Source organism: Solenopsis invicta, chromosome 4, assembly GCF_016802725.1.
Source record: "Solenopsis invicta isolate M01_SB chromosome 4, UNIL_Sinv_3.0, whole genome shotgun sequence".
In the NCBI taxonomy this organism is placed as follows: domain Eukaryota; kingdom Metazoa; phylum Arthropoda; class Insecta; order Hymenoptera; family Formicidae; genus Solenopsis; species Solenopsis invicta.
In genome coordinates this window covers 6,342,344-6,363,174 of record NC_052667.1, presented here as the reverse complement: position 1 = coordinate 6,363,174, position 20,831 = coordinate 6,342,344, and the positions used below count along the sequence as shown (strand labels likewise).

At 35.8% G+C, this 20,831-nt stretch overlaps 1 protein-coding gene across 4 annotated transcripts in view; it reads left to right on the top strand.

Moving 5' to 3' along the window:
* The first annotated feature begins 496 nt into the window (after window positions 1-496).
* LOC105196258 overlaps window positions 497-20,831 on the top strand; it is a 27,296-nt gene continuing 6,961 nt past the window's right edge. The window contains exons 1-14 of one of the 4 annotated variants that reach the window (XM_026136912.2): window positions 497-1,793; window positions 7,656-7,788; window positions 8,420-8,511; window positions 9,984-10,245; window positions 10,661-10,790; window positions 10,860-11,011; window positions 11,321-11,596; window positions 12,153-12,452; window positions 13,077-13,172; window positions 14,166-14,910; window positions 15,882-16,301; window positions 17,244-17,425; window positions 19,943-20,121; window positions 20,431-20,579. In XM_026136912.2, the coding sequence (XP_025992697.2) occupies window positions 7,713-7,788; window positions 8,420-8,511; window positions 9,984-10,245; window positions 10,661-10,790; window positions 10,860-11,011; window positions 11,321-11,596; window positions 12,153-12,452; window positions 13,077-13,172; window positions 14,166-14,910; window positions 15,882-16,301; window positions 17,244-17,425; window positions 19,943-20,121; window positions 20,431-20,579 (3,059 nt within the window). In that variant the 5' untranslated portion in view covers window positions 497-1,793; window positions 7,656-7,712. Of the gene's footprint in view, window positions 1,794-7,655; window positions 7,789-8,419; window positions 8,512-9,983; window positions 10,246-10,660; window positions 10,791-10,859; window positions 11,012-11,320; window positions 11,597-12,140; window positions 12,453-13,076; window positions 13,173-14,165; window positions 14,911-15,881; window positions 16,302-17,243; window positions 17,426-19,942; window positions 20,122-20,430; window positions 20,580-20,831 lie in introns of all 4 variants that reach the window. The other 3 variants (XM_026136913.2, XM_026136911.2, XM_026136909.2) reach the window with 3 other exon arrangements.

Here is a 20,831-nt window from a genome sequence, read left to right as displayed (position 1 = left end):
TATTTCTCCAATAAATTGATTGTCACTCTAGAGGATTATGTTTGAAAACATTAAGGATATCATTTTATGCTTGTTGTTTAATGTTAAACAAGGATGAAATAATATCTCTAATGATATCTGATACCTTTAATGTTTCTCAATACAGGAAAATTCTAAACAATGAAAAATTAAAAATACATAGCTATGTAACAAAATACTCTGTGTTGCTTTAAACTAAATCAATTTTTTAAAATTTATTTTTGGATTATTACCACCACTTTTCCTCTTCCACCGATTATGCAGTGCGTCACATTATTTTTATAAATTATAAACGTGTAATAAACGTCGTAAATAATAAATATTTTATTACTTTGAATCTAGATTCTGTTAAATACTTTGACAAATATAATCATTCAAGCTTCAATATGAAATATTGATTATTAACAAAATTTAATGAAATAAAAATGGGTGGCATTTCTCCCTTCTCTTCTACAAGTACTGCTGATTAGTACTTTTAATACTTTTAATACAAAATAGGTCATAATTATTGGCCAATTTATTGCCAGTATTATATTTCTAAGGATTATAGATCGTAATGGTAATGGTAAGAGAACAAAAGTGGTACAACATTTAGTCGGAGACTGTAGAATTGTAAGTTACAATAAGATTACGATAAAATCGAAAAATGATAAAACAAGATAAAAGAGAATGATACAAGACAAAATAGGGGTGATTATTCAGGAGATGAAAAGTATGGATGGATGAGTGTGGCAAGGAATAATTGTAAACCAAGTCCCTTCTTGGCAAATGCAAGCTAAAGCAATAAATATTCTATTCTATTGTTATTCTGCTCGAGTGCGATCGTGAATTGTATTTTCAAATTAGCATTCGCTTCTATTCTAAAGAGCCGAAAATAAAACTTTAATACATTAAATTACTCGTGGGGCAGTGCGAGACTTTAACTTGTATGAAGGAAGAAAATAATTCTCGACACGCTAGGCGTACAATATGGCGAACAAAAGGTTACGGACCCCTGATACTGGGACGCCTGATCACCCCGCGCTTTATCCAGTCGATCGTTGAGCGGCTCGTTGACTCTCGTCCACGATGACGCGATGACGGTGCGATCTCGTCCTGGTTGACCTCGGCTGGGAGTCTCTAATCCATGATTCCGCCGCGAGTCGGCCTCGATGACGAGAACCCACGCACCGCGCTCGGATACCGATGCTCTCCGCGACTCTCGTCGCCCCCGCCCTTCCCTCTGCGCGCCCGCGGACTCGGAGCAATCGCGTTTTCCCGGATGGCCCCCACGGAAACCGGACACACAATGGGTCCACTTCCGCTGAGCGCAAGGCCAGAGATGTCGGACGTGGGGGCCCCGCTTGTCCGACCCCCGCGCGCGCATCGACGTCGTCCGTGAGCCCGAAGCTCCGTGTGCCCTCCGCCTGGGCCCCCTACGGCCTGTTGCGCTCATCGGCAATGCACGATTTACTGTTTCGCCGTTCTCTCTTCTGTTTCTCTCTCTTCCTCTCTCCACTTCCCAGGTGTACAGGTGTCCATTATTTCCACGCTTCCCGCCGATTTCGACCGTCAGTTTGATTACGGATGCCATTCGCACCGCACGCGTGATTTCGGCGTGTACGCTCGCACGCCTCTTTCTCGCGCGCGACAGCACGGGCGGATAGCACGGGGGACGCGCGCAAGATCGAGCCCTTCAGGATCGCGGAGCCTCCTCGCAACCGCAATCACGCCGAAGGGACGGAAGGCTCGCTGAACGGTGAAGAAAAGAACTGGGGGAGAGCTGTCCCTCCCGGGTAAGATTAACTTTCTTTCCCTTCGTCGACGAGAAAGGAGAGGGTTATCCTCTGGCATGATTGATCTTTCTGTTCACGGTGAGCGATATCAAATCAGTACGGAGTAAGAGTCATTTGTAATCGCTTGATCCTAATTGTAATTTTATAGCCTTTTTTTCTAAGAGAGCGAGCGGAAGATTAAATCTCGCGCGCGTGCGCGCGCGCTTGTGAGGGCGAATTTATTTTACCCTCATGCTCCGTTATCTTCCTTGAAGGGAGATTTATTAGAGTAATAAACTGCTTGAAAAGTCCGTTTCGGAAAATTTATAACTCTTCGTATACGCTTATAATGAATTTTTAGTAAACAAGTGATGACTAATTTCCTTGTTAAGCGCTACAATATTCCTGGAATATTATACGAATATTAGCAAAAGTTAAGATAATGTTCCGAGAATTTTGTTCAGTATTTTTAATATTATAAGAATGTTGTCTTAATGTTATATGCCCGTTCTTATATAATATTTGTAATTTATATTATTTCAATATCCAGAATATTATGAAAACTATGAATATTATTGTATTGACAAAAAATTAATATAAATTATTTTTTTATGCATAAAATATTTGTAAACTTTATAGTGATTACATTTAAAGTTATAATATTCCCGAAAATCACAAATATTGAAGTAAATAATATATTATCTCTCATACAATGTTCATATAACATTTATATAATATTGTCAGGAGCGGACGTGCAACTACATTTATATTAATATTAAATAATGTTGCAGCGCTTACAGGATCCCTTTGTAACGCGAAAAGAAAAAACCATGTTCACGGAACATCGCTCACACGCGGCTACACGTCCGTACAAGGATAAAGCAATAAGCTCGCATGACTGCAGCTACTCGAACGTTTAATTAATTATGCCAATGACGTATCGCGTGGCGATTAACGCGTTGGTGCGCGGTGCGCGTTCGTATTACCGCCGAGTAATTACGATGATTACTCGGGAGATCGTTGCGCAATTGCAAAAATACGCGTGCTGCGCGGATCTTCCGCGATCTTTCACACGGCCGCGCGACCGTGTTCGATCGGCAATAATTGTTTCCAAGCGACTCGCGGATACGTCGCGCGATCGCCCGCGATCTCGAACGTTCTCCAGATACATATTTGCCGCCGTCTACCACGCGCGCATCGCGTCGTGCCCGAATTCAAATTCGGAATTAGCACGGCACATTACCAGATAATAATTTGTCGTTGCGTGCGAAAGTTCCATTAACATGAACGTCACACAACAATGACCGAATTCATTCCCGGTTCGACATGGGTACGCACGCAACACAATGCCGCCCGCGTACGAATAGAGAGTTCAAAGCACCACGACAATAGACCCCGCGGTGGAAGCTCGCGATGAAAAGCAGTTACAGAAAGTGAAGCTTTCAAAGGGCTGATGCCTCCCAAAGCCCAAATTGCGAATCGCGTCAACAACGATCCTCTAACTGTCTTTTGTTCCTCGCAAATAACTTGTTTCTCCCCCGTCCGTTTATCGGCGACGTCAGCGCGCACACAAAAATGCATATTCTAGTACTAAGAAGAGCGATTACTCAATTTTTATCTTCTATTGAGCTAACGGTTATCACTGCAACTATTTTTCTTGATGAGCTTAAAATACACTCGTCATTTATTTGAAACAAGTAATTTAAGAAGCAAAAGGAATCAATGTCATTTTTCGGTTGAAGTAGATCTTGGTGTATAATAATATTTTTATTTTTATATCAATTATTAATTAATTATTAAATACACTTTTCAGTTCTACATACATTTCTCAGTAAACTGCGTGTCGATATGGTTGCCGGGCTTAAAATGCAATCGTAACTTGAAATAATATTTTTCGCAATAAGTTTTTCACAGTTTTCGTTTTAAGATGATTATAGCGTCATTATTAAATTAATTTAAAATATTATTTCTAGCTTGAGGTTATTACTTTTTAATTCCGGCAATCAAATAGGCACTCAGTTTGGGGAGTGAAAAGTTTATTAAATAATTGACATAAAAATAAAACTATTATAAATAATATAAATGTTATTAAATAATTTATTAAGTATATCGAAAATTTAATTTATCAGACATTATTTATTTAATAAATATATGTAAAATAAATAAACTATACCAATAAAAACTATATACTGTTTGTTATAAAACATTAAAAAAAAGAAACTTACTTTTCATATATTTAAAAAAAAGTTTTTAGTAATCTTGTCGTAATCAAAAGGGATGAGATATTTGATGCACAAAATAAGATGCATATAAGATGCACAAAAAGTACAAGAGCTAAGCACTTGTATTTTTGTACACATCATCCTTTACTATCTCTTTATACTTATGAATCATGAAATAACTTTGATCTTATAAAATAGCACTAGATCTTTTAAACTCCCTACAGAGAGAGAGAGAGAGAGAGAGAGAGAGAGAGAGAGAGAGAGTAATCATTTTACGTAAGATGTAATACATCGCTACGACATTGACAAATTGATTCAACTCACGGTGGTTTCGTTATTAATATTAACAGTAAAAAAAGAAACTGAAATTAGAACACAACTGATATAACATAAAGGCATAAAACAGAGTGGCTGAGAGAAAATTACCTTCACTCTTTTTATTTATTTTCTGACTGCTGCTGCGTATATCCTCCTGCGGCGTAGACACCGGAGCTACCCTGCTTGAATTACGTAAACGTTACTTATTTAAAATAATTTGTAAGTTTATTTATTCGCAAATCTTTCACAAGCATCAAATTTGTTTAAAATATATTCCAAGTTCCAGTAATTTAATTTTCCAGGCAAGAATATTAAGTTAAAACAAATATTCGATTTATTTATTATTCTAACTTATAATATGCTTCGAAAGAATATAAATTCCTTTTCTTGTACATAATAAATTTTTAAAATAGCAATTAATGATGAATATATTTTCAGATAATTATCAACAAAATTTTTCATGTTAAAGACAATCGTTACTTACTAGAACAAAAAAGTAAATTGAATAATCGCTTCTCCTGCCAGTAAAATTGATGCTCTTCTGCATGTAGCTGATTTTTTTCGATATAAATCTAAAACCTTCGAATTAAAAATTAATATTTTGCAAGAGCCGATTTTACGACGACAGAGCTAAAGTTGAAAACGCTTCGCGCAGAAACCATTTGTTACACTTTAGTGTCTCCTGTATCCGCGGGATTTTTAATCGGTGGTCTCCGCTCGCGTGTCTGACGGCATGTTTAATTACCTTAATCCGAGTAATTTCGCGAAATAATTTGCATACGGCGAGCGGCACGTCATAAATCCGGCAATCCGGCGAGGACAATTGCGGAAATGTAATTTCGCGCGTGGCGCAATATTACGCGAATTATAACGAACGGGCGCCATAATTTTCTCTCGCGACCGATGATGTTAACATCAGAATAAGCTTTTATACTGCATTGTCGGTGACAGACGCAATTACCGAGGCGATAAACCATAACGCGATTAATAAGCAGTGCGCGCTGCTCGACGAACACCGATGATACACAAATCGGTGGACGAGTCATGGACGTAGTAATTGGCACTCGTCACGAACAAGTGCGCCCGCGTATCAATGAGTAAACATAAATTACCCCGACAATAAAATCCTCTTTGTGATACGTTGTCGATATCATAAACATTCTATTGTGGCGTCACTATGGACTCTCGATCGTGATATTTTCAAAATTGTGGATCAACACGAGCGAATATATTAGCATTTATGTTGTACCTTGCGGGAAGTTTACATCTTATGATTTATAAAAGATTTACATATCAAATAAATAATTTAATTATCACGTATGTTTTAGTGAGCAGAGGTGTCTCTGCTGCACAAACTGAAAAAATATTATTTTAATGCTAAGAAAAACGATTACTCAATTGAGTTTTCTTCTAAAAGTAATGGTTATTTTTGTTAGGAATATTTTCTTGATAATTTTCTTAAAATATACTCATCACTTGAAATACTCATTTACTTGAAACGAGTATTTAAAATAAATTTTTGTGTACACATTGAAAAATATATACTGTAAATTAAGTACGTGTATTGGCAAGTCTATCAAAGCACCAAATTTATTCGAAATATGTATTCTAAATCCTAGTAATTTAATATTTCAATAAAGAATGAGTTCAAAGAAAAAATTCGATTTGCTTACCCCATTCTAACTTGTTTGATAAAATTTTATAATATTCTTCAGAAGAGTATAAATTCTTTTTTTTTCTAAAATTTGTGATAAAATTTATTTTGAAACAATTATTAAGAAATTTTTTTGTTAAAGATAAGCATTATTTAAAGAAAAAAGGTAAATAAGTAATCGCTTTTCTTACCAATAGAATTGATATTTTTCTGCGTGCAGTTAATTAATTTTATTTTTTAGAGGTTCAATTTATAGAAATCTCTATAATGTATTTTAATAAAAGTTTTTAAAAAAATAAAATTAATTAAATAGGTCTCATTTAGCCTATGTATTTTATTAGTTATATCGGATAATATAAAAATATTGAAGAAAAGAAAACTGCTGCAAAAAATTCCAAATTTCAGCGAAACTATTTTGAGAGATACATCATATCCTCAAAATTATTTTAGAAGACGTTACACACAAATATATTTTCCCTTTCTCCCTTCAATTTATGATAACGATGAAATCGTCGCTGGGCGCACGAAGATGACCCTGCTCGCTCTTTCGTTTCCGATGATTGAACCCGCGCTCGCCTACGTCAATCACGATAACCGGATAGATAATGGCAACAGGCTAATAATGTAATGCCTGAAAGTTGGAACCACGCTTCGTTGCCCTTACGGGCGTGTGCTGGTCCTTTGGCAGCCGCGTACGTACACGAGCGAACGTTGGTGACAGTGTGCGTGGAAGTGTTCAGGGTGAGCGCTCGTGAGGAATCCCATAAAGTTTAGTACACGCTGTCCCCGCGTACGTATCTCGAGTACGTATAAATGTCCATCGGCCAGAACAAATGGTTCTCGCTAGTACCTTTATCCGTATTTCGATTTTTCATGTACCTATTGTTTTACTTTTTTTCCCACGAGCGACAAAAACTAGATTTACGCCCGTTGCACTTGGCCCCCCAAGGGAAATTCAGAAGAAACATTCGAACGATTTCGAACAACGGCTAAGCAATAATTACTCCATCTGCTCTACTCGCTTATGCATGTTTCAACAAATTTCTTTAATCGAATTCTTCCAATTGAAATAAATTTAGAATAAAATGTTCGTACAGTACAATATGTTGCACGCAATTTTTGGAAATTTGCGTGTGTATGTGTGTGTGTGTGCCTGCGTAATTTATACGTATAAACAAATTCAATACTTTTTCCCTGGACACTTATTTCGTGAAAGAAAAAGTGCGCGTGGAAAATACATGTAGCCTCCGATAGACGGACGCGTAAATAATTCCGAGTTCTCTTGCATTATTAAATTTCAATACAAAGCTACCCCTTAGAAGAGCATTTTCCTCCTCACATAAATTAAATTCCACCTCTCTTTTCAAAGAGAGAAAGAGAGGAAGAGAGAGAGAGAGAGAGAGAAATATAATTCGACTGTCCGACTGTGTTCTCAATTTCAATTTCGCGTAATTTCATGGAAAATAACGTAGAATAATTCAATATCTTTTCAATAACGCGCTTTTTGTAACGCTATCATAAAAAAAGATTAAAACAATGTGAAAAATTTAAACAAATCCGCTCAGCGGACAGTAATTCACACCTCGATTCGTAACTTTTCATTTTTCGTTATATTAATTAAAAATATTTTTCAGCAAAAAATATCTATCCTTCCTTTTATGCATCGAACATTGAATAATTCATTTTCAGATTGTAATAGCGATTGGCATGTCCGCGACGAGGTAATCTGTACATTTCAATACCACGATGCGGATAGTTCACAGTTCAATTAGCATGCTACCAGCCATTTGGATATTCATCGTGTTAGATCTATTGGTTAACGGTAAGGACGTAATAAATTAAAAGTTCTCTACAATCTCATTCAGATCACATTTAACAGATATTATCAATGGACATTACTCATAAATTTTAATACATTTCATTAAAAAAAAAAAAAAAAAAATTGACAGAAGAAACATTCATCGTTAATTAAACATTAATTAGTAAAATTCATTTTAAGTTAATGGATTTAGCGAGTAAAATATTTATCAGCAATAGCTTCAAGTTAACAATACAATGCTCGTTCGAAATTAGAATAAAGAAACTCTATTCCAATATTTCTAAAAGTGCGCTCTGTCGTTTGGAATTCGCTGAATAGTTCCACAAATGTGCGAGCGAGCAAAACGAGGGATACGGAACGATGTCACGTCGCACTTGCGAAACTGTTGGTCGGTATTGTGTCACTATCCGTGCCACTTATGGCACAAGAATATCGCGTTGATAAGATCGAAGTGCGCGCGTGCGTGTTTGTCGACTAGAGGAAGTAGCCTGAATTTTATGGGAAAAGGAAATAATAATCCGTGCTTTCTATGTAAAAAAAAAAAAAAAAAATAGTATAGAAATAATAAAATCAGGAACGGATCTGTCGCGCACGATGGCCGACAAACGAGCGCTAACGAGAGAACCATTATTAGTTTCAGCGCAAACGACCTGCAACGGGGGTCTGGGTAGGGTGGTTTACGAGAGACTTCCGGATCAGCAGCTTCAGAATTTCGACGACGATGTGGTAAGATCGCGGCGATTTCGCAATTGTTTTCCTGTTCGACTTTTAACCATCGCGCTCTGGTGTCTCTAATTTCTCACGATAAAGGAAACGTCTTTTAGATTTTTCTCTGCCACGTCTCGAAATGTCTTGCATTTTTTTCGAAAAGTTTTGAAAAAGTATCTTTTAGGGCCGATCAACTTTATCAGCAGTATTACCAACAGTTCACATTTATTAAATAATGTAAAATCAATAATTCTATTATTTCCATTTATGTCGAAGCAATAAAATATATCGGATGCTATGATCAATCAAGTGTACATTATAAAGAGAAAAAAAGAGGACTTTGCGTCTTCTTTCAATAATAAACTATTTTACTTTATTTCTTCACAGGGATGCTAATGTCCCTGCGGTCGATTAAAGTTTAATCGGAGTTGCTCAAAGTGATCTAAAAAATGTCTGATGCAACATTTTAAGATATCATTCGACCTGGAGATATGTTTGAAGGATATTTTTTTAGAAATCTCAAACATCTTAAAAATATCTTTTAAGATAACTTTCGGCTATTTATAGATATTCTTTTAAAAATTCTACAAAGTTACCTTTTCAACAAAATCAATTTTATACATCTTTTAAACAATTTTTAAAAATTCTCTACAAATATCTGTTAATTAATATACAATGTATGTAAAACCGCGAATCGAAAATTAAATTAACGATAATTTTTAACGTAGTTTAATAATATTGATGCTAAGAAGCATCTATAAGATCTTCCTTTCCCCAAAAATGGTGAACTATTTATTTATTTATTTACGAAAAATAACACCTCCGTCAGAATTTTATTTATTACTTCTAAAATTTTCAGTTATTGTCCCAGCAGACAGAGAAGATTCTATATTCTTATAGTTCTTTCAACGCGAATATTTTTAAACAAATCGTCTGTTAGTGTTATAAGAATGTACGCATTTTTTTTGTAATTTAACATTCATAATATTACGTGTGCTCTCTGAAATATTTTCTAAATCTGACTTTTCAGATATTCAAGAATCCCGTATACAAGAATATTCGAAAAATAATGATCACCGCGTCAAATCGCATAGAATATTCTATGCGTAAGAATAATCTTTCGACGAATATTATTAGGATATGTACGCACAGTGTACGAAAATTTCAATAATATAGAAATATTCTGAGAATATCTATCATTTTAGAAAAGGTACATCCACAAGCATGCAATCTTCTTAATGGAAGATCTAAAGATATTCCATCAACTAATATGTGCCGTGGCTGGGGTTATCTTCAATATTAACTGTAGCATCGCGAACTTTCATCTTATCGCCAATTCGCGTGGAAACGATCGATCGGGCGAAATCGCTCTTCTTGAATTTCAATCTTCTGCAATTTCGTGAGGCAACGGCGACCGCGTAGAAAAAAAAAAAAATTGTCTTGCGGTGGAGGAGACGTATCCAACGCTAAGAAATTCCGTTTTACGACAGGTGCGAGACTCGGCGCCTCCATTTAGGGTCTTGGAGAAGTGTCAGGAGCTCTGCCTGCGGGACAGAACGGCGACGAACAATCTGGTTCGTGCGTGTACGAGCTTCGACTTTCAGCCCGGCAGCAGAATCGCGTCCTTCAGCGGTGCCGCCGAGTACGAGGAGAGTATTTGCTATTTAACGAGGGAACAGGCGCAGCCGGAGGGCATAGGAAATCTCATGCTCGTACCGAACAGCGTGCACTTTACCGAAGTATGCTTAGCGTGTAAGTATTCGCATGAAAGATAGAAAAAGAACATTGTCGTCGTACGTGCCGATTAATTTTATTAATTGCAACAGTTCGCTTGTTAAAAAGGCGCGATAATTTATTTTTAAACATGAGCGAAAGAAGGATCGGATCAAAGTCGATCTTGATGCTCAATTTTGCATAAATTCCCAGTTCACACGAACTGCGCGCCGATTATTTCACTATTGCAATTGTTTCATTATTGTAATTTTTTTAATAATCTTGGCAGTTATCTTTAATAGTTTTGATAGACGAACGCGATTCTCCACGAAAAGGATCTAGAAATAATCTTGCTCCCAGTTCATCTGGGATTCTTAATTACGATCTGCTTCTTTTCTTACTGTCTACGATAATTTCTGCGTATCAGAAATTAAGATGACATTATTTCTCTCAGCTGACAGAATAGAAAGGGAATGTCCGAATCGCCGTTACGTATTCGAGAGGCATCCGAGGAAGAAGCTGAAGCTACTCCTGACCGATATCAAAGAAGTCAGCGCCGCTAATAGGACCGATTGCGAGGACAGGTACGCGGAGACAAATAAAAATTATACTGTGCGTCGTAAAGAAAAGTAGCATTTTAATTTTGTATTTAGATGCCTCAACGAGTTCAGTTTCGTCTGCCGATCGGCGACGTACGACACTGCCCTGAGGAGCTGTTCTCTCAGTCGCTTCACCAGGAGAACTCACCCCGAATTACTGGAGGACGATCCGAATTCTGATTATCTGGAAAATACCTGCCTCAATGGTGCGTTAATTTTTACACAAAGTATTCGCGCATTTTATTACGCATTTTATACCGAGTTACGAAAATTTTCTTGTACTAAAATCGCACAAAAAAAAACGTAACATTATTAAAAACATTAAATTAGCAAATAAAATACCTGAAAGGCTTTTAACTTCTTTTATTTTATTTTATTTATGGGAATATTAAAGTAAATTAAGTAAAAATAAAATTTTTATTTTAATTGCTCACAAAAATAGAATATTTGTAAATAAACGAAAAAAATTTTTTATATGCTTATGTTAAAGAAATATTTTTTAAATATATGATCAGCTGAAAGACGATGCGACGGACTCGCAGTGTTCGTCAAGGAAGAAAACAAGCGTTTACGCGGCCCCTTTGAAGTGGATATATACACGAATCTCACTTTAGACGAATGCCAGGCGCTATGTCTCAGAGCAGAGAAATATTTCTGTCGCAGCGTTGAGTTTGACGAGCAAACTCGGCAGTGCGTCATATCTGAGGAGGATTCTGTTTCACAGAAGGACGACATTGGGCTTAGCAGCAGCCCGAGCCATCACTTTTACGATTTAGTATGCCTAGATAATCGTGAGTATACGCAAAATATTTTAATATTGCTTTTTTTTAGCTTTCCTTTATCAATTTCTATTTTGCAGTAATCTGTCTCGTTACGAACAAATGAATTTCGCAATAAATTGTACGATAAGTGAAATTGATTATTTTACCAGAACATTATCTAACCAAAATTAATTTTCACGTTTTAAGAAACTAAATTTTCTTCGAACTGTTTTTATTTCTTCAATGTAATTTTTTCAAGCCCTACTGTATTATAAATTTTATTAATTATTAAATCTTTTTCTACAATTTTATTATTTTTACTAACTTGGTGCCGGTGTGTAAATAAGTGAAACAAAGATTTGATCAAATATATTATACATGTATCAAAATTGCTAAAATTGCACTGAAATTATTCACGATACTAATTTAGAGTTTCGGAACGTATTCGAAGCGGCTCTTCTATCCAAATCTGTATATAATTAATTTATTCTGTATTCTAACAAGGCTTACGATAAGTAACAATGGTCAGTTGGTGATTCACAATTCGTTATCAATGCCCACTTACGAAGCGTAGATCCGTCCGTAGCGCGCGGCTCCGAATACCCGGACAGCAGCTCGACGTCGCCCTTTTTCTCCGATGGTCGCCGTCCGGACACGGCCTTCCAGCGTTATCGGAACTCGCGTCTGAGCGGCGAGTTCCACTCGGAGATCACCGGACGCAGCCTCAGCGAGTGCCTGGACGAGTGCCTCCGGCAGACGAGCTTCCAGTGCCGCAGCGCCGTTTACTCCGAGCAATATCACACCTGCCGATTGAGCCGGTTCAATCAGCGGGACGGTAACCGGATTATCTACGATGCCGATTACGACTATTACGAGAATCTCATGCGTGAGTATCGATTGCCTGTTCGTTCGCCGCGGAAAAGGAGACGCGTCGCATGATAAGAGTTTCTGTCGCTCCCGAGTACCGTGTCGTCCGCAATCAATACTCTTTTTGGTAGAATAAGCAGAAAAAAATTATTTGAAAAAAATATAAAAATTCAATACAATATATTCGAGCAAGGCTCTATATAAATCATAATTCTATTAAAAAAAGAAAAACAAATTCAGTCATTTTAATATTTTAACAAATTAAGGGCATGAAAAGTTAAAATTCATCCATTCTCATCAAATGCAATATATTTCATATAAATTATTTTTATTAATAAAATTAAAAAATCCAATTGTTTTAAATGGCAATTCTTATTGATTCGCTTTGTATATTCAAAAAGATTGATAAATGGAAGCAGGTGAAGCTCGTTAAAGAATAAATTTTTAAATGTTTATTGTTGCTCTATTACCTGTGAAAAATTTCTAATTAATTTGATTCTTCTTTTTCTAAACGATTTCGTCGATTAATAGATTGACCTCTATCATTGCGTAATCGCGTTGCGCCTTTCGCGAATTTCTCGGAGAGGTGATACATAACTCTACATAGTTTAATGTTTAATTTAACAATGCATTATACCAACAGATCAATATCTCGACGGCGATCGCGATAACCCTGGATATAGACCAGATCCCCTGGGACAGGACACAAACTTTGGACGACCCTCTTTAGGAAGACCCGGTTAGAATCGCTTTATTAATTCAGCATAATATCGTATGTCGACGTGTTATATAAAGTTGCGCGATTATTCATGAAACTACGGAATAATCTCATAAATTGTCTTAATGGGACAAGATCTCAAACGCGAGTATAATTACTGTTAAGTACTAGTGTCAGCATTATCTATTGCAATCATCCCATAAATATCATATAACTTGTCGTTGATATATCTCATAGATTTATCAAAATGTTAAACCGATGTTAATTTGTATTTGTATTAAACTTAACGTTAAATAAGTCTAATCTAGTTATTTATTACCAAGAATAACTTGAAGTTGTTAGAAAATTAATCTTTTATCCTAGAAAATCATAGTTTTTTTATGGGATTTGTTAGATAAATTTTTTGGGTTTTACTTTAAATTTAAATTCAACTTCTTTTTTCTGACAAAATTATTTTTTTTTATTATTTTTTTCTTAATAATGTAAACTTGATTAACAATAAATATGGCATGTACGTTCATGTAAATTTCGTCGTAACTTGTCAATTTTTATTTAAAAATTAGTAACAATCTATACTTCCGATGAGATAAATTCTGTATATTGTGAACCGATCGTTACATCCATTTTTAGTTTGTATTATCTTTGTTTTTAGTATTTTCTCAAAATTAATATTCAAGAATTAAGTGGCTTTTCTTTGTACGATAAAGAAACATTTAAAAAATATAAAACGAAATAAATTTAATTCAAATCTGCATTAAAAGATTTTCAAATCTTATTTGGAATTTTAAATAAATTCTTTTTTATAAAATTTGAATAAACAGCCTGGGAATTTTAATTTATTTTATTTTGTTATAACAATTGCATTTTAAACAAAATCAAGTTGCTTTTAACGATAATGTTTACAAGTCACTATATCATTTGTTTGTTTACCCGCTTCCATAATATAAAAAAATAATTTATTGTGCACACTTTTAATTACACAACGGTAAAATCTTTTTAAAATATTTTCTACAGGAACTGGATACCCAGATGATTACGACAAAGGATATTCGAGCAGCGTCAAGCCTGATCGTTATCCCGACCGTTATCCAGATCGTATGCCAGATCGTTATCCCGATCGGTATCCCGATCGTTACCCAGACCGCTATCCCGACCGTTATCCAGACCGCTATCCAGACCGATATCCGGATCGTCGCCCTTTAGACAAATACCCGGATAACAAATATCCAGACGAGTCCGATAATTATCCCGATCGGTATCCTTCCAGTGATCGATATCCTGATAGGTATCCCGCAGATCGTTATCCCATGGATCGTTACCCTGCAGATCGTTATCCCATGGATCGTTATCCTACAGAACGTTATCCTGCAGATCGTTATCCCGCAGATCGTTACCCCGCGGACCGTTATCCCGCAGATCGTTACCCCGCAGATCGTTATCCCGCAGATCGTTATCCCGCAGATCGTTATCCAGATCGATATCCCAATAGAGGAGGAGATCGCCGTCCCGTCAATGGCATCAATAGATATCCCGATGCCGGAACTCTGGGGAAATATCCCGCGAATTCCGTAACGTACGGAGTTCGATTGACTCCAAGCCGATATCCCGACATGCTTGATCGATACAATCCCAATACAATCGATCGGTATCCTTATCCAGAAGACGCGTTGGACCGATATCCCATGCCATCAGGTGATAGATCTCCCATCGATCGATATCCAACTGGGAGATATCCGGACAAGGATCCTTATGCTAGCCGGTAAGTCGCGAAATTAGTCATCATTGCATCGTGTCAAAGTTAAATTTTTTTCGCGTAAGTACCTATTAATTAAAACTTGTTATTTTTTTCATTATATGTTATCTGCACAGCATGTTTTTTTATCATAAGCATATATAATAATAAAATTTAACATAATATGATTAAACAAGATTGTATCTTTGTAAATACCGTCAGCCTGAACAGCATTTTTTACTTTACATCTATATATAATGTCATCTAAAATTTTTTATTAGAAGGCATTTATTTTTTTTACAAACATTTTAATAAATTTTGATTGCTCACAACCAGGACGCTGAACAGTCCAACGTTGGTTGACAGTAGTCAATGTGTATAGAAACAAGAAATTATATTCTTGCTTACATATGAAATAATAATAATTTTCTTTAAAGAATTTGAGAAATTAAATTTCATAAAAATTTTAGAAAAATATTTTATTTTTATTTCAATACTTTAATAATCATCTAAAAAACACAATGTGATTATTTTCATAATAATAGTATTAAAGAATTCTTATTTTTTTTATTTGAAGATGACGTTATTTTCTATCCAATATTTTCTCCTTTCATAAAACATATTTTCTTAACTTATAAAAATTATTATTGAATAATTGTTTTTTATAAAATTTTAAAACTTTTTCTATGAAATTGCATATGTGCAATTAAATTATGTCTGTTTAACTCATCTAATCTCATTTCAACATTTCGATAATAAAGATACTCTCGAAATAAGATCTTAATAATGCATTGCCCAATATGCGAAAACATAAATAATTGACAAGTCTTAAATGGTCATAGCCAGATCTTACAATTAGTGCTGAAATAACGTTTGTTGTGTGATCTTACGTGCAATTATTAATTCTCTCAAACCGTGTGCACAAGTAATTCGACTTGTGTAATCTTGATAACCCACACTTTGTCACAGAAAACTCATATTTTTATTCAATCAAACAGCCGGTATCCGCCGCCAGGAATGTACCCGCACGGATTCGCCGACGACGTCCGTGGTCCTCAGAGCCACGGTCCCGAGCCACGACCTCATTATGGCGGCGGGCCTTACGGTTCAGTGCGGCCCATCGGAGGATACGGAGGATACGGCGACGGCGGTGGCGGCGGCCTTGGCGGTGGCGGCAGTGTCGTTGGTGGCGGATACATAGGCGAAGGCGGCGTCTACAACTCTCGTCCATTTGGAAACGCCGGCGGGCCCATCATAGGCAGACCACCGCTCGTGTCCAGATGCGACGAGCAGGATAATTTCAAGCAGGTCGGATCTCACACCAGGGTGCGGAAGCCGTTCGTCAGGCGGTACACCACTTCCTCGTCGTTGGCTCAGTGCGAGAGGGAGTGCGCTGACGCTCGAGACTTCGTTTGCAGGTAACGATAATGGTCGAGCTCGCACAAGTAAATACAATTAAACGATAATCTAAAGTCAGGTCAAAAAGCACAGTGAATTCGACGAGCAATCGTTCGGAAACTTCGGCGAGCAGGTTTAATTCGAAAGACACGCTCGGCATAGATAAAGTTCCGTTTCTCTATTTTTTGGATTGTAGCTGTATAAGCGATTTAGAGAAAATTGAAAAGCGTCCTAATCCGATTAAACGATTTTCGATCTTATTAGTGCTACTCCTGGTGAAAACTTTTCTCAGCGTTTTTATACGAATTAGAACACTTTGCAGAAATGTTCAGAAAATCTGCACCTTTCCTGAGAATTTTTTATATGAATTCTGAAATATTTCAAGATTTCTTATCCTATGATTTAAAAGAAAAAAAAAACAAATACTTTGAACTTTTTTAAATTTTACAAAATTTTATTGGAAATTATGAAAGAGAATTTTTCATATATGTAAAGTCTGAAGTATTTCAAGATTTCTTATTCTATAATTTCTAAAAGATACTTTAAACTTTTTACAGATTTTACAAGATTTCATGAGAAATTATAAAACAAAAAATCTTAATGTATAAAATTTTCTAACAAGTTATAAAATTAATTCACAGAAATTCTGAAAAATTTTCACCGAGGACACGATCAATTTGAGCAGCCTTTCATGCTAACGATGTGAGCGTAATTATTAAGTAATTAGCGGGGGCGCAGAAACGTTTCCTACACAGCTATTATGAAATCAATTGAGAGAACGGAGAGGTACGCTCTTCAAAAGATGTAGCTACACGGGCGAAACCGTAGTAGAATTCCGACAGTTGATTCAGGGGGATGCTCGCGACCCGGGCAGGCTGAAATTGAATTAGGAGTGATTCGATGGCGCGTTTGTTTGAGCAATCGATCGGACAATGCTCGCAAATTCCCAACGTCAATTGCAGGTCCTTTAATTACCGGCCGTACGCCGCGCCTTACGGGGCCGAGAGGGATAACTGCGAGCTCAGCGACCGGGACTCCAGGGACATGGACATGGGCAATCCGGTTTATTACGACTCGGGTTCCGATTACGATTTCTACGAGAGGAACAACGGCCGCCAGGGCGCGGACGGGGAATGTCTGGATGGTAAGCGGCCACTACGTCCGCGAGACACGCCGAAAGTGAGATATGGATGCTGAAATATGCACGAAACACGCTCGATCGCATTCACGAAACAGGATGAAACGTGTACGTTCAGAATATCCGGGATAGAATATCTTGGCTGTTCTCTACGTGGAATACCAGCTACACGGAGTAGTCGAAAACGCAATGAAGAGAGCAATGTGTTCAGCATCCGATCTATGAATCGAGATTACTCTTCTAGAATTAATCAGCTGCACATTAATGATGAATTTACGCAAGTTTATACGTTGTATATATATATATATATATATACAATTTTGCACTATTGTCACATTACTTTACGTTACGTTACGAAATAAATTTCTAATGCTGTTTCTTTTATTTACACTTCTTCACCTTCTCGCACGTCGCACATGCACTGTTAACCCTGAAACACAGCACGTCTGGGAAACTTTGTACTATCGCTTACTGTGCTAAAAGGGAATGAAATAAAAGGTTCGAGTTAGGGAAGGAAAAGTTAAGAATAAATTAAGACAAGTCTCCCCTATTGATCGCCACGTTGACCATTGCAGCTTCAGAGTTCAACTAAAATTCAAACGGCACGGAAACAAAGTTTTTTTTTTGTCACATGACATTACCATAACTTTATCTTAAAAGTATCACTCTTTAACTTTAAAACGCCGCATTATAAAGTCCCTAAAAGTTTTTTATTGCGAAGATATAATTTAATTTAAAAAATGGATTTTTTTCAAATCTTTACTTTTTTGCTTAAAAGTTTTTCCTTAATAACATCAAAATAGATCACTTTTTGGTATTTTTATTCATTTCTGAAATTCTCAACTTTCATAAAAAAAATTTATTGAAAAGTATTGATAGGGACCAAACATTATGACGTTTCAAAAATTGTATAAATTTTTCAGACTCTCATGTACTGCATTAAAGATCGGTGCCGGATGTGGTTAAGGGTTAAACATTAAAGAATCGAATTTAAATTCCTCGAGTTAAATAACATTTTGTTATTTTTAACTTCTATATGTGTTGAAATTCAATTATTTTAAAAAATCAAGTAATTAAGAAAACAATCTCATTTAAGTAATCTCATTTTTGTGATTGCATTGCTTACCTTTAAAGTAAAAATAGCATCCATATTAATTAACGTGTGTCTATATCTAGTAAATAATACACTAAATCTGAGCCAATTTTAACATTTTTTAAGCTAAATTGTTTAACTCCAATGTTTCAGTTCAATTAACAATATATACTGAATGGGAGTAATAACGACATATAGAAATAATTAAAAATATCTCAAATTGGATATAATACTACGAATTTAACAGTGTGTAGTATGCACAACCTACGCAACGCCTACGCACATCTACGTTTCGAGAATCGATGGTATATGTAACACACTTTTACCGTGAGCTCTAATGAACGATTTCCCATCCCTTTTTAATCCTAATTCCAAGCTAGTAGAAAAGCAATACGAGTGATAATTTTAGCACTGGCCTATCTTACAATTGCACAATTAAATTTACGTTTCTTATCCATATAAATTCAATAATTATCATATTAAGAAAAAATAAATTTGTAAATTTGTTAAATTTGTTCAATTTAAATATTTGTGTATCAACACATTTAAATAACGAGAATGGCTATACCAGTCAAAAGTAGTTCTTAGTGCTAATAATCTTCTAAGTGAGTTTATTAAAACATTAAATATTTAAAAAAATGTTAACATTAAATATTAATCGTGTATTTAAATTAAATATATATGTAAATGCTTGAACTTAAAAAATTTAATTTAACTTAAATACATTATTACTTAAATTGAAGAAATTCAATTAAGTTGAAAAATTTCATTGAATCAACAATCAATTTAGTCAAATTAACAATTTTTTTTTCTTCGTGCATAACACAATTAAAAAGGTTAGATAAGGTAATTATATTAAATTTTTGAAATTAAAGGAGCACTGTTGAATTGAATTTTTTTTAAATCTCTGTTTCGTTGAAATTTAAATTAAAATTTTACAAAAAAACTGCCGCTTGTGTTTTTTCTTTTTTAAAAAAAAAAATCTGTACCATTTTTTAATTTCAAAAATTTATTATAATTACCTATATGAACGTTCCTGGTAGAACACCTAAAAATATTTCATTGTTCCTAGAAATTATTTTTAATGCCACATGTAGGTATTAAATTAAAATAGCCCTAAGCATTTTTTAGATTTTCAAAATTTTCATAATTTTTTCTGTTCTATCTATTTATAAAATTTCTGTTTTATATGTTTATAAAATCTTTTATTCATAAAATAAGCCAAAAATATCTCCCTAAATTTTTGTACATTTATCTAGGAATCACTCTCTATATATGAGACCGTAAATATATATAATTATTATCATCTTTGCCGCCTCCTAATAATTCCTGTTATTAACTACTTAATTAACTTCTTATTATCGCGTATCTCTTCGACTGACAGTTTTCCCGAAATCACGTGCACGAATTATGATCTGTTATGCTTCCAGTGAGTCAGGTCTGTAGCGAGGACGGAATGGAGTTTACCCTCAGGACACCGGAGGGATTCATCGGGCGAATTTACACGTATGGATACTATGACCGGTGCTTCTTCCGCGGCAGTGGCGGGACCGTGAACGTGCTCCGTATCAGCGGACCTCAGGGATACCCCGAGTGCGGCACACAGCGAGTAAGAGCGACAATTTCCGCTTAACGGCTTGATCCGCCGAAGTAATCTCCGATTTAATTTAAGCTGCAAATTTTTGACCGCACACGTTTAACGAAGGACCATTCGAAGCCCTCGCGAACCGCGGCGACGTGGAAAATTATTTCACGATGACTTTTAATCAAACCGTCGAATGTCACGTGTAACGATTTGATTAAAAAAGTTTTTTTATTTACCGACCACTTCTCTTTTTCGATGGCATCTGATAAAATTGCAATTTTTGTTAATGGTAACGATAGATGTAACGTACGCTTTGATGACGAATGTTTGCAGTACGGCGATACGATGACGAACATCGTGGTGGTGCAATTTTCGGACTACGTGCAAACCGGACGGGACAAACGGTTCAACCTGACGTGCATGTTTCGGGGGCCCGGCGAAGCTGTCGTCACATCCGGCTACATCGGTGCCGGGTATGCCAGGTCATATCGATCGAGAGGTCGTGTCTTGCACCAAGAATACGATTTTTAATACGCGTTAAGTGCCATAGGTACTCTGGGACACTGAATTCTGTAAATAAAGCCATGTCGAGAAAAAAATCGTTGATCTTAACTAATAATATTCCTCGTTATAATTTTTACAGTCTCATTTAATTATATTTTTACAGGAATCTCGTCTGACGAAATGTAATTTCAGATAAGCGAGCTAGTTCTCCATCTATATATATTCGTCGA